Here is a 25,168-nt window from a genome sequence, read left to right as displayed (position 1 = left end):
CTACCTCTGTCTTTGTGTCTCTCTCTCTGTGTGTGTGTGTGTGTCTGTGTGTGTCTCTGAGTGTGTCTGTGTCTGTGTCTGTGTGTCTCTCTGTGTGTGACTCTGAGTGTGTGTGTGTGTGTGTGTGTGTGTGTGTGTGTGTGTGTGTGTCGGCATGTGTGTGTGTGTGTGTCTGTGTGTGTCTCTCTGTGTGTGTCTCTGTGTGTGTGTGTGTGTGTCTGTGTGTGTGTGTGTGTGTCTGTGTGTGTCTCTCTCTCTGTGTGTGTGTGTCTCTCTCTGTGTATGTGTGTGTGTGTGTGTGTCTGTCTGTGTGTGTGTGTCTGAGTGTGTCTGTGTGTGTGTGTGTGTGTGTGTGTGTGTGTGTGTGTGTGTGTGTGATTCAAAAACTGTATTACAATTACATGACACAAGTAACTTTCAAATGTGCTAGGCTACATCGATGGTGGAATCAAAACTAACTGCGTCCATCTATACAATTCCACATATGAGCATAATTTACCATTTTAATATCTTAATTCTTTTATCCATGAATTTATCTTGCTATCATTTAGTAATTTAGTGTGTTTTGCGCTTGATTGTGTATATATGGGCTTGATAATATAATGTAACATTACTATAACAGACTAAGGGAAGCCATTTGTGATAGACATGCTTGCTATGCTCAATGGGACTACTTCAAAACAGGAAGTCAGCATTATGGTCAAAATTACTCTTTCATCGCCAACACTGTAACATGATCCAAAAATTCCACGCAGCCATTCAAAGTCTACCACAAACAGAGGGAGAGGAAGATTTACTTACAAGAAGTAACAAAGTCTCCCTTGTCTTGGGGATTTGGTAGACATTAGCAACACATGTGTAATTGTTACAGGGTGTCCCAGTATGATTAGGGTGGAAGTTTCAGGACGGTTCACTGTCCAAACAGTAGCAGTTTGAAGGTTTTTTTTTCTGAAATGTGCAAGTGTAGTCACACATTGTGACAAGAGCAGCAGTTTGGTGTGTCACAAAATAGCATAAACTCTGCTTTTATTATTATTTTTAATCTTAGTCATGTTATGAAATACAAATTATATCTATACAGATCCTGTTTCATACTGACATTCTAATGCTGTATTGGATATAAAAATATTCTGTTCATTAAAGTGTTACCAATGTTCAAAAACATAAGAGGCCCTGCTTTAGTCCACCAGTGATTTTAGATCAGGTAGTCCCTTCAGTTCGTAGTCAAGTAGCATCTGTCCATAACCTTTGCCCTAAAAGAATACGGAGAACAGATTTTTAAAACTATTATTTCTATTTTCCTGTCACATTTTTTCTTCTTCAGTAGACTTACAAGCATTGTGCTTACAAACTGGGTAATTAGAGGGGTTTTAATTCTACATCCTTCTCATCTAAGTACTTTACTTTCCATTACTTTCCATTCCTAAGAGTACGGGTAGCACATTAGTCAAACCCACTTACTAACAGAAGCACATTATAAACATATCAAAAATGTAATTTCCTGTCCATTAGTTACGACAGTCAATGTCCAGTGATGTAAGTACAACCATATTTGTCTTCACAGTATGATGCTATGAGTGACATGTGACACAAGCTGTTATTGCCTATTGTCACTGGTGGTAAAATGACACTGTCAAATCATTGGATGTCAATGGTCATGATGATTATTCACAGAACAGGGCATTCGTTATAACATATTTATGACAGGATGTTTGTATTTGTGTGCTTGCGTTGTGTGTACATGTGTATGTCATACCTGAGGGTCACTGCGTAACGAAGAAATCCCTCCCCCACCGAGGGAGTTCTGCAGGAGAAAGTTAAGGCCATGGATGCCTGGCAACTCAAACCTGAGAACACACACACCACACACACACACACACACACACACACACACACACACACATGAAAGCCTCACTTACTGACAGGCGTGTGACATCTTTCTATGCACGAAGATCTGACACTTCAGTCTAACTGATGCCACTGAATATAACAGTTGGATTTCAGGCCACTCCCCAGGTGTGTAATCCTCACCCTAACCTTACCTGGTGCCACTCCCCAGGTTCCCCAGGTGTCTAACCCTCACCCTAACCTTACCTTGTGCCACTCCCCAGGTGTGTAATCCTCACCCTAACCTTACCTGGTGCCACTCCCCAGGTTCCCCAGGTGTCTAACCCTCACCCTAACCTTACCTTGTGCCACTCCCCAGGTGTCTAACCCTCACCCTAACCTTACCTGGTGCCACTCCCCAGGTTCCCCAGGTGTCTAACCCTCACCCTAACCTTACCTTGTGCCACTCCCCAGGTGTCTAACCCTCACCCTAACCTTACCTTGTGCCACTCCCCAGGTGTCTAACCCTCACCCTAACCTTACCTTGTGCCACTCCCCAGGTGTGTAATCCTCACCCTAACCTTACCTGGTGCCACTCCCCAGGTTCCCCAGGTGTCTAACCCTCACCCTAACCTTACCTTGTGCCACTCCCCAGGTGTCTAACCCTCACCCTAACCTTACCTGGTGCCACTCCCCAGGTTCCCCAGGTGTCTAACCCTCACCCTAACCTTACCTTGTGCCACTCCCCAGGTGTCTAACCCTCACCCTAACCTTACCTTGTGCCACTCCCCAGGTGTCTAACCCTCACCCTAACCTTACCTTGTGCCACTCCCCAGGTTCCCCAGGTGTCTAACCCTCACCCTTACCTTACCTGGTGACAGTCCCCAGGTTCCCCAGGTGTCTAACCCTAACCTTACCTGGTGACGGATGGCCTGTGGGTGCCGTCCTGCTGGATGAGGTGCTGGAAGTACTCCTCCACCACTGAGGCACTCAGGTGCTTCTTCAGGTACGGGTAAAAGATAGGATGCCGCGCGATAACTCCTTAAAAATGTAATTAAATAAAAATAAAAAAAAATAAACATACATTCGAGCAAACAATATTTACAACGAATAACAGACCTACTGTATAACAGTTGTATATGTCAGCCTACTGGGAATGCATGGGTGAATGTAAGGGTGTGTTTCTGGGTTGCGGTGATTAGCGTGCGGTGACATTTATTGATTGTGGTGGCATTTATGTGTTTGCTTTGATCTTGCATGTTCACTACATATTGCGTGATCTTTTGTGCACCGTGTGAGTGGCATGGACTACCGTTTCCCACATAGACTTCCCATGAGCTGGCAAATCACCTAATCACTTCCACCTGGACTAATTACCTGGACTAATGATCAACCTACCAATGAACGGGATCGAGGGGCAAGAGGACGACTATAAAAGGAGGGAGCTGCAACATCACTGGGTGCCCGGCGGGGACCACGAGTCAACGGACGGACGAGTCAACGGACGGACGAGTCAACGGACGGACGGACGAGTCAACGAACGGACGAGTCAACGAACCAACGAACGAACAAGCTGCAACGTAGAAGCAGACAAGAGCACGCCATCATACCGGAGAACTCCGGTTGGGTGATCCACGCTCATAAATCCCTGAGCGAAGGGACGTAAGCTTTTCTTTTATCTTTGTACATATTCCATGGTTACTGTGTACGTGGCCTGCGGAGTGCTGATCCCTTGCCCTGGTTATCCGAGGTCTGCTGTTTGCCGTTTCCGGAACCGACGAAAACTACACTGCTGAACCATTGGAACCATGAGAAGCCAACGTTGTAGACAACTCCACGTTCACGATATCCGGCGCAAAGGCCGCGACTGACGTCACTGGGGGAGTCCAGGGAATCCCGTCAGCTCGAGGGGGGCGTTGCCCACGACGTTACACCAAGCTATCCACATTGAACAGATCACGGCCCGGTTTTCTGCAAAGGGTTCACTGTTTACGACAGCTCGCAACTGGACTATCTTGTGGAGATTGCTTGGATTTTAAGATGTTTTAACACTTAAATTATAGTCAATGTTTTTATTCCAAATAAAGATATTTATATACGGCCCCCTCGGTACTTCTGTGTCCTGGGCATTCCGAAAATCTAAGGAGACAGCCATACGGGTGACATCTCTTTTTCTGGCGTAGTACGGCAGGATGCCCAGTGACATAGAAGACCACTCGGGCTAGCCCGATAGTTTTAATATTTTACCGAGCCGTGGGCCTCTTACTACGGCTTCACCCTTAACTAGGCCAGGGTTTTAAAGCACTCCCTGTAACAGCAAGAACGAGACAAGGCGCGTTATGGTCGGCGGGCCCGCGCACCTGACCTCCTTCCAGGTAAGCGGGTCCCATTAAGACATTCCCGACGACGATTACAAAGAACCTACGATGGCAGCGGAACCAGAACCACCACCAGGGCGAACCGCAAGCCAGAGTGGCACTGGTGCAAGCCAGAGGAGGACCTACTGGCCCCTGACCTTTTATGGATGTAGACTTGCACCTCCAAGAGAGCCCGAGCCCCCAGCAACCCCTGACGACCCTCTCTATGGGCCAGACAGCCCCGTCCAAGATGCGCCAGCCAGCGCCGATCCTGGGCTGTCCGGACCCCGGTTGCTGCCGCTCTCTAAGAGTATCAATGACTTACCACTCAGGTGATCGACCTGACCGGTATAGTCCATGCTAGTCGGGACGACTAGGTTTAAAGTGGGGGGGTAATTGTCAGCCTACTGGGAATGTATGGGGGAATGTAAGGGTGTGTTTCTGGGTTGCGGTGTTTAGCGTGCGGTGACATTTATTGATTGTGGTGGCATTTATGTGTTTGCTGTGATCTTGCATGTTCACTACATATTGCGTGATCTTTTGTGCACCGTGTGAGTGGCATGGACTACCGTTTCCCACACAGACTTCCCATGAGCTGGCAAATCACCTAATCACTTCCACCTGGACTAATTACCTGGACTAATGATCAACCTACCAATGAACGGGATCGAGGGGCAAGAGGACGACTATAAAAGGAGGGAGCTGCAACATCACTGGGTGCCCGGCGGGGACCACAAGTCAACGGACGGACGAGTCAACGGACGGACGAGTCAACGAACGGACGAGTCAACGAACCAACGAACGAACAAGCTGCAACGTAGAAGCAGACAAGAGCACGCCATCATACCGGAGAACTCCGGTTGGGTGATCCACACTCATAAATCCCTGAGCGAAGGGATGTAAGCTTTTCTTTTATCTTTGTACATATTCCATGGTTACTGTGTACGTGGCCTGCGGAGTGCTGATCCCTTGCCCTGGTTATCCGAGGTCTGCTGTTTGCCGTTTCCGGAACCGACGAAAACTACACTGCTGAACCATTGGAACCATGAGAAGCCAACGTTGTAGACAACTCCACGTTCACGATATCCGGCGCAAAGGCCGCGACTGACGTCACTGGGAGAGTCCAGGGAATCCCGTCGGCTCGAGGGGGGCGTTGCCCACGACGTTACACCAAGCTATCCACATTGAACAGATCACGGCCCGGTTTTCTGCAAAGGGTTCACTGTTTACGACAGCTCGCAACTGGACTATCTTGTGGATATTGCTTGGATTTTAAGATGTTTTAACACTTAAATTATAGTCAATGTTTTTATTCCAAATAAAGATATTTATATACGGCTCCCTTGTGGTACTTCTGTGTCCTGGGCATTCCGAAAATCTAAGGAGACGGCCATACGGCTGACATATATGTTTTGTGTATTTTCTGATTTCTCATTTTTATACACATTCCACTTTTTCCTTGGCAGCACCCCCAGAGTTGAAGTGCTGTATAAAGTAAGATAAGTCGGAGGTAGCCTAATGGCGCTGTAGATCATGACCACTGCTGTAAATGACGTGCAACCTCTGTGGCAGCTGTTTGACTCCTATCTATCCAGCTAGGAGATTATAAAACTATGGGTTGAACCAAAATAATAATAATAATAATAAGGCATACTTGTTCATGGCTTGCCACTATTTGCTGTGATAAAGTGCAATCATTTGTGATGTTACTAGGTCGTCATGGTACTTTTAGTGCAAGGCCATCAAGGAAAAAGAAAAAGAAAAACATCACGTGTGTGTGTGTGGGTTTGAACTTTTGAGTGTTGTAATGCTGACATTTAACAGACAATCACAAGAATGCTTTTTGGCAAACTGTGCCCTAGTGGAATCCATGTGAATTTGGTCATTTATTTTTCATTTTCAAAACAAATATGAGAAAACAAAAACACGGCCTGTTTTGTTTTTTAAATCGCGAATTTGAATATAGAAATTACAAAATACAACACATATTTTAAACTGACGTCTTAATAAGAATGTATGAAATATTGTAATCCCAATTTAAACCAATACAAAATAAATACTAAAAAAATGTAAAACTGACGTATATCTTGGTTGTAGACTTCTGCTTTGGAATTTGTTATACGTTTTTGAAGTGTGGGGTAGACGCCGTAGCTTTGGAGCCCCACAACAGCAGTATTCTCACAATGGCTCAAGAGGTTAGGTCATCCGAACAGCAGTATTCTCACAATGGCTCAAGAGGGTAGGTCATCCGTTGAAAAAGCTGAGACTATTAGTTCAGAAGTGAGTGGCCTGAAAGGGTTTACTGGCCAAAGTATAAGCAGATTTAGTGCCGAGCAAAAAAACAAGCAGATTACGCGGTGCACATTTGGAACTTTGAGGTACCCAGCACTACAGAGGTAACGATGAATGTGAACGTGAGAGACTGCCAAGCTTTTGTATTTTGTATTTTATTGCACCTACAATCTAATAATTAAATGATGGGTTACATCATTTCATTATTAGATTGTAGGTGCAATAAAATACAATATTCAATTAAATATGTGTTCTATTTTTTTTAGGCTAAATAAAAAATACAATGTATATTTTGGTTATAGGCATCTGCTTATAGACTTTTGACACACACACACACACACACACACACACACACACACACACACACACACAGAGACACAGACACACACACACAATCTTATCCGACAGGCTATAGAGATGCCTTATTAGTTTGCACTATTTATATGGTAGGTCTATTTTTATCTCTAGCTGGACCATACAAATGACTGTTCTTTAATAATCCACAGATGTAGGCTACAGTCAATCAGTAGCACTATTAACCTAGGGTGACTTCTGGATTTATTTGGTATCTTGTAGTCTGTTCCACCCCTGATTCAATCCTCCTAAACCGAAGTTTGATTTGCTTTCACTGAAATACTAAAACAGCCTTATGCCAAGTTTATCAAGTCATTGTGATATTTTTCTTATAAAAAGTGGCAGTTTTTTATATATATATATATATATATATATATATATATATATACAGTACATAAAACTCCCAGGGTTGTGTAGTGCGTAAACAAGAAGATGTCTCACCGATGTTAGACGAGTCACCTTTGTCCCCGCTCCTGGTGTAGGCTAAATCTTCTAGACGATAGTTGTGAGGGCCGCTGGGTAGATCTAGAACAGATGGACTCACTGTTAGAACATTTCTGTGGTCGTGTTTCTAAACAGCAGACCATGTTTGCGCAAGCGCTCTTTCCCTCTCTCTCTTACCCTGCCCCCTCTCGCTCCCAGCTCAGAGCATTCCTCACAGACTGACAGTTAGAGCAGAGAAGCTGCCGGAACACCTCTAAGAAGGAGGCCCCGGCATTCATGCTTGTTTTGTTTATGTTAGTCATATTATATATGTCAAATTGTGTCATATTTGTGCGTTTATTCAAAGCAACTTACAGGACAGAAGAAATGTACCCTACTGCATTAGTCTCATACAGCTTTCACCATGCTACTAGAGCCATACGAATTCAACAAGAGGGGCCTCCATACATTTAAAAAGCCTCTTGGTCATTGAATACGCTACAACTCTGGTCAAGATGGATAACTATGACTGAACATTACAAGTTCACCACCAAGGGTGTACGATGCTTGATAAGCCCCACGTGACCCGAAGGTTTTGTTTGACAACTTTGTAAATTGAATCATAAATTAAAGCATAATTCACCACGTGCTGACCGCACTCTTCAGAGGTCTCCACCGGAAAGCTTGGCAGTTTAACACTTTCAAGTCCAACACGACGATAGGAATATGAACAGATCTTAATATTAACCTGACCAAAAGTCACTGGAGTCACCAAGAGAGATAATACAGCCTCAAGTAAGGGAGAAGACTAGAGCTACAATATAATATATATATACAGTATATGGTATGGTATATATATAAAAATTATTATTATTATTTAACATCAGGGAAAAAGTGGAACTTTTCAACACATAAGCAATGACAATTACCAATGATGAGACTAAAGATAAAGCAAAACTAAGGTCCATCCAAACCTCTTCATTTCAGCTGAGGTCAGCATGGAAAAAAAAAGAAAAATAACACCTTCATATCTACATATACTGATTGATCAAGCACCAAGAAATAGACAAACTTGTACAATACCATCCATGGTCTATCATGGTCCATATTATCTATAGATACGTTATTTCTTCTCTCATTGCAGTTCACAAACCAACATGTTTACAACAATTCAGTAAATACATTCCCATTTGAATTACATAAAAAAATAATGGGAGATTTCTTTCAGGATGAAGTCAGTTCCCCGGTCACAAAGGTCAAGCTACCTGCAGATGTTTCAGGGGTCCCTGAGGGTGGGGGTGATGAGAGTGCTTCCGGAGATGGGGTCACTTCTGTGTGCGTCTCCACCAGCTCTCCATTCAGGTGGACATCAACCTGAGACACAGGAAAGAAAAGACAGATGGATGGATGGATGGATGGATGGATGGACTGGTTGGGAAAACAGATGGAAAAATTGATAGATGAAGTAGAAGACAGATATACCTTGACTTCTGCTTTAGGATGGAGGAAGAAGAAAGGCTTCAGCACGGGCGATCTGCAGAAGAAGAAATGACAAACAGAGGAATAACAGTGGCAAAGATTTAAGTAGAGAGAGAGAGAGATTGACTGTGTCCTGTCTGTATATAAGAGAATGAAAATACACAATGGAAGAGAGTATGTTTGTGTGATTTGTAAGAGTGTGTATGTTTGTGTGAGCAGGAGTTTTTAAATTGCACGCACGCTCTGGGTCTGCCTCCAACAATCCCTAGGAGCCCAGGAGCTGCAGTAACACAAAACACAGGGTATTAAACAACAGGGTATTAAACAGTCAACAACACAACCACACATTACCTTCAATCTGCACTAATTGGAAAGGAAATCTACTATGTGGTGTAGGTCACTTCCTGTTTGCCACCCACCCATGCCTGTTCCGGCGGGCGCAATTTCTCTGGCAAAGATCTCCAGCGCCTTCTTCTGTTTGTGATGGACAGCCATCCATAACACGACCTCTCTGGCACTCTACAGGGACATCACAGGCACCAGGACAGAAACAGAATCAGCAAGCGCACGTCTCCGTTTTTTTTTTTACGAGGACAAACTTGTGAAGGGGAACACTTGAGCTGGCTTGGAAACTACAAACAGGACATGCGTGGCGTACAACAGCACGAGAGCAAAAAACACTTTGAGTGTTCAGCCAACAGCTGTAGGCTATTAGAGAGCTACAGAGGGTTTACTGTGTGAAGTGTCAACCAACATGTCCACATCTGGAATCGCAGAAGTGAGTCATCTTGGAAAACACGTCCACCAAATGTCTCCGCTAGTTATTCACCATTATTCAGGAGTTAGTCTTACGGAGCCAGACTTGTTTTACATTATTCCCATCTGGGGGCGAAGCCATTGCGGGAATTTGGTTGGAATGTGGGTTTGGGACGGTTAGCATGTTTTGGTGTGATTGACGAGTCTTCACGCCAAATCAGTGCGAACATGCAGATTCCAGAGGAAAAAAGACGAGTGGAGCTCAGTCAGTGGGAGGCCTGGATAAGGGAAGCCAGCAAGGACAGCACTGGCACCCCCAGAGACCCGAGATTTCACCGAAATGTCCCCAGATATGGTCCACCTGCCGTGGCTTACCTGGCCAGAGGCGTGCGGCCCGTAGGTGTCCTCCGCTCCCAGGACCTGGATGTTCACAGCGCTGAAGTCCTCCAGGCCAAGCTGCTTGAATATGCGCCTGACTCTGCAAAACGGGACGTACGGAGTGTGTCAGCGATGCCGTGAATATTTGTGTGTGTGTGTGTGTGTCAGAGAGAGAGAGAGAGAGAGAGAGAGAGATTGTATGTGTGCCAGCGATGCCGTGAATAGTGAGGAGCAGTGTTGGTGTCAGAGACTCTGACTGTGGACCCTTACTGTTGCAACCCTTACGTATGGGGGAGACCTATAGTGGACTTTTCTCCAGTGGTGATAAAACATCCAAAACAATTCAGTGTAATTCATATTCATTGTAGTCAGCCTTTGTTCATAATTGTGTGTGTGTGTGTGTGTGTAAGAGAGAGAGGTTGTACGTGTGTATGTATTTGTGTGTGTGTGTGTGTGTGTAAGAAAGAGAAATTGTACGTGTGTATGTATGTGTGTGTGTGTAAGAGAGAGAGATTGTACGTGTGTATGCAGTGCCGCCGCTCCCATAACGCGCACTACGCGCTGTGTGTAACGGAGTTGAAAAATCCGTTTAACAATATAATGTATATATAATGAGTTTCGCCATAATTCAGTTGTAAATAATGTTGGTGTTTTGGAGCCACCTCTGGAGCTGTGGTGTACTGCAGGTCGGCAGTTTATATGTGTGTACTGTTGCCGTTACTAGACAGAAAAAGTTTGCCTGTCAACGGTAGGTCCACTGTACAAAATGACCCTGATGATTTATAAACTTACAGATTGATGAATGCAATAAATGTCGACAACTTCGACATATTACATGTAGTTTATATGATTAGTATGTATTTTGTTGTTTGTAAATAAGTTTTATCAATGGGCAGAGAGTTTTATCATATTTTGTATACCACGAGGTTCATCATGATACATACTGATTAGCTAGCTAGTTCGCTGGGAATTTCCCATTCTCCACGTTCCGTAATTTTGACATTTGATTTTATTGGTGCAGATGCTGTGTACCAATTGTGATATTTGCATGAACAGGTATGTTGCTGTTACAATAGTGTTATATGTGTGAAATATGTGCATTGTTGTTTAAATTGTTTGTGCGCTGTTTTACTTGTGCGTGATTAATGTGTTGTTTAAATGAGACACAGAAAAAGTTTGCCTGTCAACGATGCTGTGTACCAATTGTGATATTTGCATGAACAGGAATAAAAGAATCAGTTGCAGTTGCAGTATTCGTCAGTCCTAAGTTTGACCACCGTCACACTGGTGCCGTGACCTTGCGATTCAAGATCAGCTTGATGCAGATCGCCTGACCGAGGGTGCAGCGTGGTTTGGAGGAATTCCGTGTTGGAACGTCATTTGTGCTGGAGCTTGATTATGGTCAGGTACTCGGGACTGTCAAAGCATCACTGACAAGATAGGATTTTGGTTATTTTCACACTGTTTATATACACTGTATATGAAATCTGTTAATGAGCTTTATTTTATTTGTCTTTTATTTTCTATTTATATGTCCATTTCTTCTCTATTGTCTTGCCTAGAGGTAAAATGGCTTGCAAGTTTCCATGTGATGAGTCTGAGCTTAGTCACTTCTCTTTCGGGAGGGGTAGAGGTGTAATGGGGATAAATGTACAGCCCAGTAGGTCTGTTGGGAGGGATGTGGGTGCTTCGCCTGTGTTGACTGCTAGAGATAGGGACTTAAGATCGAGTCAGGATCTAGGTGAGTCACCTATGGGGCAGGGGCCGCAGGATGGGCCACACCACTCAACACCTAGTGGTGAAAATACGACATTACACCAGTTCAGTGATATGATTTACCAGCTGGGCTCTCAGATAGGTGAATCAATTGTAGCCTCACTCCTGTCTAGTGGTGCTATTGGTGGCGCTAACCACAGTAGTGCTAATTTACACAACGCAGAGTACCAGAACACTCATACTGGCAATATGAATACATTGAATGACAATTCACACGTTAGAGTCGTTGTGAAATCTGATAAGGAACCTGTTATTTTCAGGGGGGATAAGACTGACAAATACACGGTGACTGAATGGGTTGAGTTGATGAAATCGTACCTCAACAAACAAAACTATGGTGTCCAGTCACAGATAGAGGTGGTAATGGGGAGGCTGATGGGGAAAGCCAGGGATGTAGTTAAGATAGGCTTCAGGAGTGATCCCTTGCTTGAGACTTCTTGTACCCCAGATGTGATATATAACATACTGAAACAGTATTTCAGTGACACATCTTCATGCCTGCCCTTACAAGACTTTTACTCAACCCTGCCAAGTCAGAGAGAAAATCCAATTGATTACTGGATACGCCTCAATAAAGCTGCAGACTTAGCTGAGGAAGGCTTACAACGTCAGGGCAGACAAGCAGAGAACATGGGGGGTGAAATTGCGAAGATGTTTGTGAAGCACTGCCCAGATCCAGAGCTTGCGTCTGTGTTTAAGTACAAACAGATTCATGAGTGGACATCGAAGGAAATACAGCAGAGGATAGATGAATATCATCGAGAGCGTGTGTCTTCTGTGAAGGTGTGCACAACTCAGACCCGTGCGGCGGCACTGCTTTGTCAGGAAATGCATACAGAGCCTTACAGTGTAGGCAACATGGAGACATCCAGTGGCAACTCTCTGTCTTACCCAGCTCTCTCTCTGGGGGTTATGCCATCTCTCTCCCCTTCACCTGTCTTGTCCCAGGCCCAGCAGCAGCCCTTCTCTCCAGGTCACCAGGGCCAACAGCCTTATTCCTCTCCTCTGTCGCAGAACCGTCAGCAGACTCTCTCTTCTCTGCCGCAGTACCAGAGACAGCCTCCATCTTCCGTGCCACAGGGCCAGTTGCCTCCAAGTCAACAGCAAGGCAGTGATGCTACTCTTGGAGAGATGATGTCTATGCTCAGGGAGCTTCTGACTAAAGTGCAGGTTGGAGAGGGAAGGCCCACCTGGCGGCGTGGTGGTCAACAAGTCCGCACCCGGACCCACTTCAACCGTGAAACCAACTGTCAGGTCTGTAACGGAAGAGACCACACTACAGAGGTCCACTGCCGCTCTGACCGTCTTTGTTTTACCTGCTTCAAGCCTGGCCATTCAAGGCATTCATGTCCCAGCGGTGCATCAGGCCACGATGTTGGGCAGGGAAACTGAATGACCTGTACTTTAAGGGAGGCTGTACAGGTCCTGAAGAAAACTCCCACATACATGATGCTGCAGCGCTATATGATAATGTTAAGGATTTGGATAAGTCAGAGACTGTTATCATTCAAAACACACAGAAACTTAGGAGCAGTGACAGTTTATTTTACACTCCTGTTAAAATCGGAAAAGTGACTCTTGGCGCTATGTTAGATAGTGGTTCAATGGCTTGCTCTTTAAGTGCAGAAGCGCAGCGGAAGCTTAATGAAGCTGGTGTTGTCTCTCTTAGCAGTCAGGAGGTGACTAGTGTGGTTTTTGTTGGATGTGGTGGCATTCGTGTGAGGCCTAAATCAGTGGTGAATCTAGAGATGGAAGTCTATGGATGTAGTGTGTCAGTGCCTACCTTTGTTGTGGAGAATCAACGGGATGAATTAATCATTGGCTCCAATGTCATCAGATATATAGTCAGCAAGCTCAAGGGAGATCCGAGCTACTGGGAGGCTCTGTCGACATCAGGCTCCGGTAACCACGAACTTCAACAGTTCCTCTCTCTACTAGCTGGGCTGGAGCGCTGGTCTGATGATGTGGTCCCAGACAAAGTAGGCACAGTCAGATGCAACAGAGCTGTTACCCTGACAGCTGGCAGTGAGCACCTTGTGTGGGGGACCCTTCCTAAAAATGTGAAGATATCTCCTGGTAGTACCGTCATGACTGAACCGACCTCTTCTCACTCTGCACCAAGGGGCGTTATGGTTGCCAGAGTAGTGACGCCTCTCTGGGGTGACAGATGGGTTCCACTCAAGATCCTTAACCTCTCAGACAGCCCAGTCACATTGCGAAGGAACGCCAAGCTTGCAGATGTCTACACCTGTCTTGCGCTGGAGGATATGGAGGTTCCAGAGCTCAGGAGCTCTCTTCAGGCTACATCTGTTGAGCCTGCTAGCACATCAGCTCCATCAGATGTCGAGACCGTGCAGGAGAGACTGGTACGTGTCGGCCTAGGAGACCTGGACCTCGGATCTTGTGATGTGTCAGCAGACTGGCGGGGAAAGTTGACCGATCTTGTGCTTAAATATGAAGATGTCTTCTCTCGCCATAATCTGGACTGTGGTGATGCCAAGGAGTTTGTGCATCGGATTCGTCTCACAGACGAGAGGCCATTCCGTCTGCCCTACCGACGTGTTCCACCTGCCGAATACCAGAAGCTCCGCCAGGTCCTCACTGAGATGGAAGAGAAAGAAATCATTAGGAAGTCAGCCAGTGAGTTTGCTTCACCTCTCGTCCTTGTATGGAAGAAAAATGGTGATTTGCGAGTGTGCACAGACTTCCGCTGGCTCAACAAACGGACACTGAAGGATGCCCATCCTTTGCCACACCAAGCTGATTGCTTAGCTGCCCTGGGTGGGAATGCGTTCTTCAGTACGATGGATCTGACATCTGGCTTCTATAATATGCCACTCCATGAAGATGACCGCAAGTATTCTGCATTCACAACGCCCATGGGCTTGTATGAGTACAACCGGCTTCCCCAGGGCCTGTGCAACAGTCCAGGCAGCTTCATGAGGATGATGACCTCCATATTCGGTGACCAGAATTTTCTCAGCCTCTTATGTTATCTTGATGATTTGTTGGTCTTTGCTCCGACTGAGGAGTTAGCTTTGGAACGGCTGGAGCTGGTTTTCAGTCGCCTTCGCCTGCACAACCTGAAATTAGCTCAGAAGAAGTGTTGGCTGCTCAGGAGGTCCGTGAAGTTCCTTGGGCACATCATTGATGGATCTGGTGTGTCCACAGATGCCACCAAGGTTGAGGCTGTCAGCAAAATGACCACAGCAGATCTAATGGAGCCTGATGGACTCACGCCGTCTCAGAAGCGTGTCAGATCATTTCTGGGGATGGTGAACTACTATCAGCATTTTGTGCCTAATTACTTCACCATGGATGTGTCTGAGTGTACCTGTAGGGACCTTTTTCTATGTATGGGATATGGTTTGTGTGGGGTGTAGACTGCATCCTACTTCCAGAAGCTGGTAGTGAGCAAGGTGCCGCTCTCTTTCCACTTCATCCTTTTGGGGATACTTTTCAAGTTGGAGTATTTGTGTAACCATGTCATGTTAAGTGCTTTATTGACCACTATTGTGAATGTAATGCCTTGTTCATCTAACGATTATGGGCGAAATTCAGAAGGGGTGGGTGTAACGGAGTTGAAAAATCCGTTTAACAATATAATGTATATATAATGAGTTTCGCCATAATTCAGTTGTAAATAATGTTGGTGTTTTGGAGCCACCTCTGGAGCTGTGGTGTACTGCAGGTCGGCAGTTTATATGTGTGTACTGTTGCCGTTACTAGACAGAAAAAGTTTGCCTGTCAACGGTAGGTCCACTGTACAAAATGACCCTGATGATTTATAAACTTACAGATTGATGAATGCAATAAATGTCGACAACTTCGACATATTACATGTAGTTTATATGATTAGTATGTATTTTGTTGTTTGTAAATAAGTTTTATCAATGGGCAGAGAGTTTTATCATATTTTGTATACCACGAGGTTCATCATGATACATACTGATTAGCTAGCTAGTTCGCTGGGAATTTCCCATTCTCCACGTTCCGTAAGCTAGCTAACTGTACTGCCGTACTGAATGTATTTTGACATTTGATTTTATTGGTGCAGATGCTGTGTACCAATTGTGATATTTGCATGAACAGGTATGTTGCTGTTACAATAGTGTTATATGTGTGAAATATGTGCATTGTTGTTTAAATTGTTTGTGCGCTGTTTTACTTGTGCGTGATTAATGTGTTGTTTAAATGAGACACAGAAAAAGTTTGCCTGTCAACGATGCTGTGTACCAATTGTGATATTTGCATGAACAGGAATAAAAGAATCAGTTGCAGTTGCAGTATTCGTCAGTCCTAAGTTTGACCACCGTCACGTAGGGCACCAAGTCCTGAGGGGGCACCAAAAAATAGGCAACTGAAAAATCATCATAGTTATAATAATTATAATCCGATATTATTTCAGTATAGAAATATTAGGCACCTTTTAGGCATGTATATCACAAAACAGGCAGAACAAGAGATATATTTAATTGCTCAAAAAAAGTTACGATGGTGCCCCCCCCCCCCCCCCCCCAAAAAAAAAACCCCCATATACACCCTCAACTTCCCAAGCTCGCCGCTGGTGCCCTTTCCTATCTCAGTGGCATGACGAACTTCGACAGTAGGCTAGGTGAACTTTTCGAAAATGGTCTCAAAAAGACAACAGGAGTCTGAAACTGTGAGATGATGCCCGTGCATCACTTTCAGGTAAGTCCATGTTTAATCATTGTTAAATACGGGAAATGTGCTGCTAATTTAATACACCTCGAACTAGCTGACGTTATTGCTAATGTTGGCACACTCAAATATGAGTCATTCCACGCCAAACGTACCAATTTAAGGACATTTCCCCACTCAACCGTCTCAGATTTGGCTGAAAAAAATTCAAGGTCGTTCATACACTTCTTAATAGGTATAGTCCCAAATATTAGCTCTCTACTCCCAATAGTTTTGTCACAAAAAGATGTTTTAGGGGGGAGGGGGTGCCTGTACTTAAGACGCTTTTTTAGCAGCGTTTTCTGAAGAGCCATTTTCAAATTGCTATTACTAGAAAAGTATTTAAGCTAGCTCCTTCAAACTTTCCGAATTTTACCCTACACTTTGTTGCAGCATCTGTGAAGGCCTGTGGGAAGCTCAATGTTAAAGCTATACAAAAACTGTCCCTATGTGAGGAATGGTCTGGAAGATATTAAAGCTTGAAAATGGATGAAAACACATTTTGTGCAATTTTTGCCAAGCTATAGCAAAAAAAATGACAGCATTTACCAACATGAAACAATTTTATTTTGGAAAGATTAGATATTTGATGTTAACATATCAGAAATGTGTGATGGTGTTCTGCCTCGTTTTCTCAAAATATTTTTTTGAAAATATGGGATTTTTGTACACGCCCCTCAATGGCCTATGGACGCATATTCAAATGGTAACAAAAGGTACGTTTATAACACAGAGCTTAAACTGCGTTTGTGTATAAAATCTGTGTATAATGTCAAGTCTTTAGCTTTAACATTGAGCTTTCCACAGGCCTTCAAAGATGCTGCAACAGAGCGTAGAGCACCCCCTCACCCCTAAAACATCCTTTGTGACAAAACTATTGGCAGTAGAGAGCTAATATTTGGGACTATACCTATTAAGAAGTGTATGAAGAACCTTGAATTTTTTCAGCCAAATCTGAGACGGTCGAGTGGGAGCCCACTTGACATGGAATGACGCTTCTATGTCTTTGCTTTATTGGAGAAGATTGCTTACTTGTATACTTCTGCTTTTAAGTTTGTATTTATGGATGACTATTTAATTTCTAAGAAGATTTTGCACATCCCAATACTTGTGTGTATGTATGTTTTGGCTGTTTTGTGTACTGTGTTTACAAAGTCGATTTTCCTTTTTCGTTTTAATAAAATGTTAAACTGGCAGAAACAAAGTTTTTTCCTCGGGGGGGGGGGGCATCATAAAGGAGTTATGCTTAGGGCACCAAAATGGCTAGCAGCGGCACTGTGTGTATGTATTTGCGCGTGTGTGTGTGTTTGTGTGTAAGAGAGAGAGATTGTACGTGTGTATGTATTTGTGTGTGTGTGTGCGTGTGTGTGTGCGTGCATGCACTGAGGCAGACCTCTTGATGATGCTCTGTGCGGTGCGTCTTGACTTCTCAGCTGCTCTAGGCCCGCTCACTGGACACACTGCTGTGGCCCTAAAGCCATCCATGTATGTGGCACACACCTGTGGAGTAGTAAAAATTAGCTAATTCTCAAGAATAAAAATTATAAAAAATCAATTAAAGTGACAGGAGTATGTAGAAGATAAGATGCATCGTACCATAAAGTCAGATATGACTTCATGTTTTATCAGCATGAGACTGATAAAACTGTTTTATTAACAATATTATCTTTATATATTATTATGTTATTTTGTCATCTGTTAACTTCATCATAAGATGACCTTATAGTCTGCTGAAGGTGGTAGGCCTCTGGCTCCGGCCACTGTCACAGCACCTCCCTCAGCTCCTGCCATTCAGAAAGACATGCATGATGGAAAGTAATTGTTAAATTAAATTGTTAATTAAAGTTTAAGTACAGTGACAAACGTAATGCAATACTGCCAAGGATATCATATATTTTGACATAAATGCCATGATGTTTTTTTGTGTGCATGGAGTCACAAGCAAGTACAATCAAAGGGCCCTATGCTTTTAGTAGTTTGGTTATCACGGTTGCACTGCTGTTCCAGCTTGGTATGTTACATCATACAATTTGGTTTGCAAATATGTGTTTTTTTTTTCTTTATTTCATTTGTTTAGATCATTTACAAAGCATTCCACTGTTATTCTGACCTGGTACTTCCGTGATAGTGACCTGGGAGAAATCACACGTGACATCGGGGAGGAGGTATCGCCGCGGGTCACCAATTTCGTAAACAAGCTGTTCGGCCACTGTACCAAAGGACACTAGGCCCCCCGTCCCAGGAGGTTTGGCCAGTGTAAAGGAACCATCCGCAGAGCATTCGACCACAGGGAAGCCCATGTTATCCCTGCAGCACACAGTGGACGCATGTTCATATTCAGTGGAAATGCAAAGCTAGTAGTATTTTATTTCCACTGTTCATATTCAGTGGAAATAAAAAAAAGCTAGTAAGTTTACTGAATGTATACCCACATACTGACCATAAACTAGGACACTGAAAGAATGGACTCATATTGGTAGTAAATGTAAACTGGTTTGTTTCAAATTAAGTGTGATATGATGGGCGAAAAATATGAATGATGGGCTCAAATGAAAGTTTCATGATTACTTGAACTAATTATGGAATTTATTGGCGTTTACAGTTTTAATTTCAAATGTGTTTTATTTAAAATATAACCAATTATATTTGTGATTTTTTTTCATGCTATTGTTTTGTTGTTGATTTTTTTTCCAGAGTTTACTCAAACACTGCAGTTACCAGACTCATCCTCTCACCAGTCAGGCACCTGATGCCAGTCAGTGAAGATCCCTCCTGTGCTCTGGGCTCCACACTCTACCAGGTGACCAGCCAGACTGAGAGAGAGAGAGAGAGACAGAGAGAGAGACAGAGAGTGAGAGAGAAAGAGAGAGAGATAGAGAGAGAGCCAGAGAGAGAGAGAGAGAGAGAGAGAGAGAGAGAGAGTGTCAGGGATAAGACCCTCAACAGTTAGTTAGCAGGTTAAAAACACTACCCAGCATGTAAGTGAACTGGACGGTTTTCGAACGGGACCCGACGGAGACAGACACCTTAAGTCTGTCTGACGTGCCGTGCTGAAAACAAGTCCTTTTATTAAACAATGTTTACACAGTATGACAGTCAAGACTCTGGGATGCACTTAGGATACCTTCAGCTCAGCTGAATTCTACTTCTGCCCAGTAACAAGACATTCCACAACCCCCCCAATTCCTTATCTTATGTAAACATATACGTGAGGTTTCTGGGTTAACATTCTTGACTCTGCTAATTGTCTTCCAAAGTCCAACCTACATGGAGAACCCAGGGCACACAGCATTTTGGAACAAACCTTAAAACAAAAAGACATTCATGATAAAATATACTAATACTTTCTTTAACAGAGAGAGAGCCAGAGAGAGACAGAGAGAGAGCCAGAGAGAGAGAGAAGTATAATGCCATCAGAAGTTTTAGGTAAATAGTGATACATTCACATTTTGTCATTTAGCAGACGCTTTTGTCCAAAGCGACGTACAAGGGAGAGAACAGTCAAGTTACGAGCAATAGAGACCTAGTGTAACAATAAATACTATTTTACATAAGAATTAGAAAAAAGTGCAGGAATGTAACTGCTGTAAGTGCAAGTTAAGTACTAGTAGAAGTGCAAGTTAGGAAGGGAGGTGCTCTCTGAAGAGTTGGGTCTTCAAGAGCTTTTTAAAGGTAGAGAGGGACGCCCCTCAACGTGGAACTACGAATGAGAATAGTCTAGATTGCCGTACTTGCACAGGCGGCAGTGCTAAACGACGCTCATTAGACGAGCCCAGCATCCTGGGGGTAACATTTGCATTTACAAGAGCATTTAAGTAGATGGGAGCAGAACCAGCAATCACTCTGTAGGCAAGCATACATACTCCCTCAAATTAAAAAGACCTACAAACATGTCAAAGTGGAACTCTTACATTCATGCAAAGTAGCTATGTATGTTTTAAGATCTTTCAATGGTCAATACATTACATTACATTCTAATAATTATTTCAAGATCCCCATACCTTCCAGCCGCCAGCAGGTCATAGTTGCTCTGATCCCAACCAAACTTCGAAAAAAGGGCATTTAACATATTAGTATTTTAAATACATACATACATACATACATACATATATACATACATATATACATTTAAGAGAGAGAGAGATTCAAGTACTAATAGTTTCTTTTCTGTACCTCGGCTATATATCCATGAAGTTATTACACACCATTAAGTCATCTTAAGACAAATGATGACTCCTCACAAATGGCAACAACTGAGCACCGTCAGATAAACTGGGGTGGACAAGAATAGTAGAAGTAGCAGCCGGACTGTAGTACAGAGTGCTACTATACCTTTAGTATACTCTAGTAGCTTAATGACCGTATGGTGAGTGCGTCTGGGTGATGTGAGTGAGGTGAATCCATACCGAGTGCATGAGAGGGCCCAGTACCACAGCGCTGTCCACACAGCGGCCAGTCACCACGATGTCTGCTCCCAGGTCCAGGCAGCGCTGAATGGGCACAGCGCTGTGGGCAGCACAAATAACATGGTTTTCAATCTCCCACAAACCCGCTTAGTCATAGCTCACAGCAGGTGCCTTTGTTTCTGTGGCATTTCTAAAAGCCGTGCGGTGCCAGGGGGAACCGCAGGAGGTCTTACCCAAGGGCAGGAGGTCTTACCCAAGGTAGGCATTCATGCTGTGGAGCGTTTTAGGGAGGGCCTTCTGTCTGTCTGAGTCCACCGCTCTGACCTCACCCAGGGAGCCTTTCTGAAAGAGAGAAAGAGAAAGAGAGAGAGAAAGAGAGAGAGAGAGATCTGCGAGATTACTTGCAAATTGAGGTTGACTTTAATAAATGTATTAGAGGAACTGGCCACTGCGCTATGAGAATATTCTACCCTGAAGCACTGGGGCAGGACTGCTCTACCCCTGGACATAATCACAGGTGCTGGGCAGGCAAACAGCTTCATCAGGGAGCTCGTAGAGCTTGTTTGCCACCCACACATGGGCAGAACAAAAGAAATGTGGGTGGCAGCGGAGGTGGATTATAGGGGCAATTGCTATTGAGCAAAAGATGAATTCTTCTAACCTGTGGCATGAGGTCATCTCCGGTCACCACGGCAATCTTCAGGGCAACGCCGGCCTTCTGGGCGACTTCCTGCAGCGCGGCAGCACACGCCAGAGGGTTAACGCCACCAGCGTTGCTCACCACACGGATACCTGTGGGGGGCGCCAGAGGACCACTTTAGAAGTTACTACCATGGTTGCACAGTCTGTGTGTGCCTCTACCTGTGTGTTCTCTTTGTGTGTATGTGTAAGTGATAGAGACACATTAACACGTGTTCATGAACAGGGGATTGAAAGGGACCACATAAACAATCTGCCTGTGAAAGTTTATTTTGATGGCTCGGTATAGATGTGAGTTCATAACGTGAGTGTGTGGCTGTGTGTGTGTGTGTGTGTGTGTGTATGTGTCTGTGTGTCTGTGTGTGTGTGCGTCTGTGCGTCTGTGCGTCTGTGCATCTGTGCGTCTGTGTGTATGTGAGTATGTGTGTGTGTGTGAGTATGCGTGTGTGTGTGTGAGTATGCGTGTGTGTGTGTGTGTGTATGTGTGTATGTGTATGTGTGTGTGTGTCTGTGTGTGTGAGTGTGTCTGTGTGTGTGTCTCTGTGTGTGTCTCTGTGTGTGTCTCTGTGTGTGTCTCTGTGTGTGTGTCTCTGTGTGTGTGTGTCCATGTGTGTGTGTGTGTGTGTGTGTGTGTGTGTGCACGCGCGCACAGTCCTTCACACCTTTCTTATGGATGTCTTTGATGAATGGTGCTACAGCAGACATGACAAAATCAGGAGCATACCCTAGATTCTAGAGCAGAGGAAAAACACATTACAGATCGAAGCTCAACAACAGCAGTTCAAAAAATGTGTGTGTGAGAGACAGAAACAGAGAGCAGGTAGAGAAAAGCAATTATGTGAGTGTTTGTGAAGAGTGTGAATAGAAACATGAGAAGGTAAAGCATATGTAAGTGTGTGTGTGTGTGTCTCTGTGTGTGTGTGTGTCTCTGTGTGTGTGTGTGTGTGTGTGTGTGGGGGGAGGTCATCCTCATTCACTCACAGGGACCTTGGCTTTGGCTGCTGTGAGCAGAGACATGGTGATCTCTGAGAGGTAGTCAAACACAAGGAAGTCCACATTCCCTTTATATATGAGCTGTGGTACTGTTGAAAGAAGGGGTAACAGACGGTGACGGTATGACACCTACACAGACACATACACCCTCCCCCTTACAGTGTGAGGTTTTCAATTACATTACTTTTCCCCCCCACATTATTATTATGACAGAAATGAATCGTATACACAGAGACTTTACAGAGTCTGCAGTGAGGAGCGGACTGCAGTGCTATCTGCTGACAAAGTGGTTATACATATAGGTTATCCACAAGAGATATTTGCAACCAAGTTTCTGTTCAAGCATACTAATTTTATGTGAAGACATGACCCTGACTCAATGACTGTAAAAATGTAATTCTACTTTACAAACGTTAGGCCTTCTCCCTTCGACCTAGCACCTGTTACACTGTCTGTGTAAAGAATGCCCCCCCTATATGTTAGTACAGTGAATCGCATAGTTATGTTTTTATGACTGAACTCTGGACCACTTCATCCATCTAATTGGGTCAGAGTAACAGATCATGTGATCTGTCATTCTTGCTGCATTGAAAAGCTGAACAGTAAGAGCTAAATTCTTAGTTTTCTGCAAAAATCGATTGTTTATACCTGAAGTTGCAGTGTCTCCCCAAAAGCCCGATGCACAGCCTATGCGCACGGTTTTCTTTGCCGATGCTGTGTAATATCTCTTGTTCCCATGTCGAAAGCATCGGTTTCGAAGTTGCTTGATGTGAAAACTGGAAAACCTGTCAAGAGAATGAATGTGACGAAACGTATTATTGTGGGAAATAAGCGACGAATTGCACGTCAACCACTTTAAAGTCCCGATTTGCACGGCACGCGTTGAATGCCATAGGTTAGACATTCCGATTTCAACGCAGTGAAAAGTTTATTGTTAATAAACTGGGTAAGTCAAACTTTGACTTCAATGGTAGGTCGACTCGACTGTTTTCGGAGTAACACTCTCAATCGTCCGTCTAGAAACTCGTCGCTTCGACGAAGACCCGTAGCTATGTCTGCTATCAGTAACATCGCGTTTAAAGGCATGGTATTCTTACTTTTCGTGCAGTGTGTGTACTTAAAAAAAACTCCCCCAGTCCTGACGCTCCAAACGGCAAATTAAAGCAGTGGCTCGGACCGAGCCATAAACAAATCCAACCAATCAACGAGTTGCCTCAGGAACACTGAAGGAAGTTGTGTAATTTCATTGTCTGTGGAGTTCAAATATCAACAACCCTTCGCTGGAATCGTGAATTCCACCTTTAGGCTATCATATCATCATCATCATTGTTTATTCAAGGATAATTGACTGAGGACAGGGCTCTTTTGCAGCATTGCCCTGATTGAGGCTACATAATACAGAAGAACAATAAATAAACAAACCATAACAAAACAAAACAGACAAAATAAATAAACAAAACACATTAAACAACTCAGAAATTAAGTATTAAAAAAAATAACATAAAGTAAAAAAAAATTAAATCAGAGAATCATTTAAAACAACAGCATTGAGGCACATCCTTAGCATCTAAAAGGCTCTTAAACTTGGTTAGTTTCAACTCCACTTGAACAGTGTTCCATTTATGGGAAGCAAATAACTTAGGGAGGGACTTTGGGGAATCCTGTACACAATCAAAAGCATGTTGAAGGTTTGAAACTGCTTGATCTATAGAGGGCGCTGAGGCATACAAAATTGTATCATCGGCATAAAAATGGACTTTGCAATGTTCTAGATGGTCACAGATATTATTAATGTAAAGTGAGAACAATACCGGGCCTAAAATAGAGCCCTGAGGGCAGTTCATATAGTAGAAGTACACTAAATTCACAACCCTCACATAGTATATTTCCTTACACAAATTAGCAACTTACTAGGCTAAACAAACCAGGAAGGTAGGCTTAGCCTACCTACCACAAAGTAAACAATTCTTTAATAAGAAATTAAATATGTCATGTTAAAGGAGATAAAATGTTTAATTAGCGATAATTGATTTTTATTTCAGCTATATAGGCCTAACATAGGCCTAGTCTAGAGTGTAAACAGGCCTAACACTTAACTTCCTAAACTGAACTGAGAATTAGTTTGTACAAAACACATAATAAAGATTATTTCTTTAACTTTGAAAACTGTCACAAAAATTGAGAAGGGGTCAGCTTTACAATCCGCATGTGGCATCACATCTGGCACGAAGAGGGAGATGCCAGTAGCGTGGTTTGGCTCTGTTCAGATGGTCTGTTTTGCCTAGGAAGGCTCCTAACTGGGCAAAGTGACCTGGAGGTATCTAAGTGACAGCCATTATAAAAGCTAGTTGAATTCTCTAAATGCTTAGGAGAGCAGCCTCAATGCTTCCTTTTGTATCTTCTTTAGCGTAGGGTACACTGGAGCATTCTTTACGAAGGGAAAGGAGATAGTATTGCCCCAGAATTCCTTGCAACAGCTGCAACAGCCGAATCAACAACTGATCGACGTGACCCATGTCAATAACATTCACCGTAGCATAATTAGTAGTCTTTATGTTTATGTGAAATGTGTTCTAGGATACTTGACTCCCCAAGTCCACAGAAGTCACCTCTTGATGCATTCTTGATTAAAACCCACGAAGCGAGAACACTTCTGGGTATTTGATCTGTACTTGGCTCAATTTTTAGAAGTTGTGAATTGGAATAGTACAGGCTGTGACTGATGTC

General features: G+C 43.7%; 1 protein-coding gene across 1 annotated transcript; it reads right to left on the bottom strand.

The window, feature by feature from the left end:
• Window positions 1-1,024: 1,024 nt before the first annotated feature.
• On the bottom strand, window positions 1,025-23,523 carry lratb.1 (lecithin retinol acyltransferase b, tandem duplicate 1). The gene is made up of 20 exons (XM_031584854.2): window positions 23,090-23,523; window positions 22,430-22,530; window positions 22,111-22,180; window positions 21,411-21,541; window positions 21,003-21,091; window positions 20,750-20,849; window positions 20,345-20,388; window positions 19,079-19,156; window positions 18,454-18,650; window positions 18,063-18,127; window positions 17,737-17,843; window positions 9,864-9,966; window positions 9,152-9,251; window positions 8,973-9,012; window positions 8,736-8,787; window positions 8,519-8,627; window positions 7,272-7,355; window positions 2,745-2,868; window positions 1,757-1,847; window positions 1,025-1,253 (listed from the first exon to the last, which is right to left on the bottom strand). The coding sequence occupies exons 1-20, from the start codon at window positions 23,343-23,345 to the stop codon at window positions 1,179-1,181; spliced, it is 2,016 nt and encodes a 671-aa protein (XP_031440714.1). The 5' UTR covers window positions 23,346-23,523; the 3' UTR covers window positions 1,025-1,178.
• Between the last annotated feature and the right edge of the window lie 1,645 nt (window positions 23,524-25,168).

The sequence above is a fragment of the Clupea harengus genome, chromosome 18, assembly GCF_900700415.2.
Source record: "Clupea harengus chromosome 18, Ch_v2.0.2, whole genome shotgun sequence".
NCBI classification, from domain to species: Eukaryota; Metazoa; Chordata; class Actinopteri; order Clupeiformes; family Clupeidae; genus Clupea; species Clupea harengus.
The sequence above is the reverse complement of the archived record's forward strand: the minus strand, read 5'-3'. Positions and strand labels throughout refer to the sequence as shown.

Bases quoted from the DNA above. Each gene is read 5' to 3' on its own strand.
- lratb.1 (XM_031584854.2), bottom strand. From the start codon at position 23,345: ATGTCTAACCTATGGCATTCAACGCGTGCCGTGCAAATCGGGACTTTA. The intron at 19,157-20,344 runs GTATGGGGATCT...TCTCTCTCTCAG, and splicing joins GACCTGCTGGCGGCTGGAAG to TCTGGCTGGTCACCTGGTAG. The intron at 18,651-19,078 runs GTGAGAGGATGA...TGTGTGCTGCAG, and splicing joins TGGCATCAGGTGCCTGACTG to GGATAACATGGGCTTCCCTG.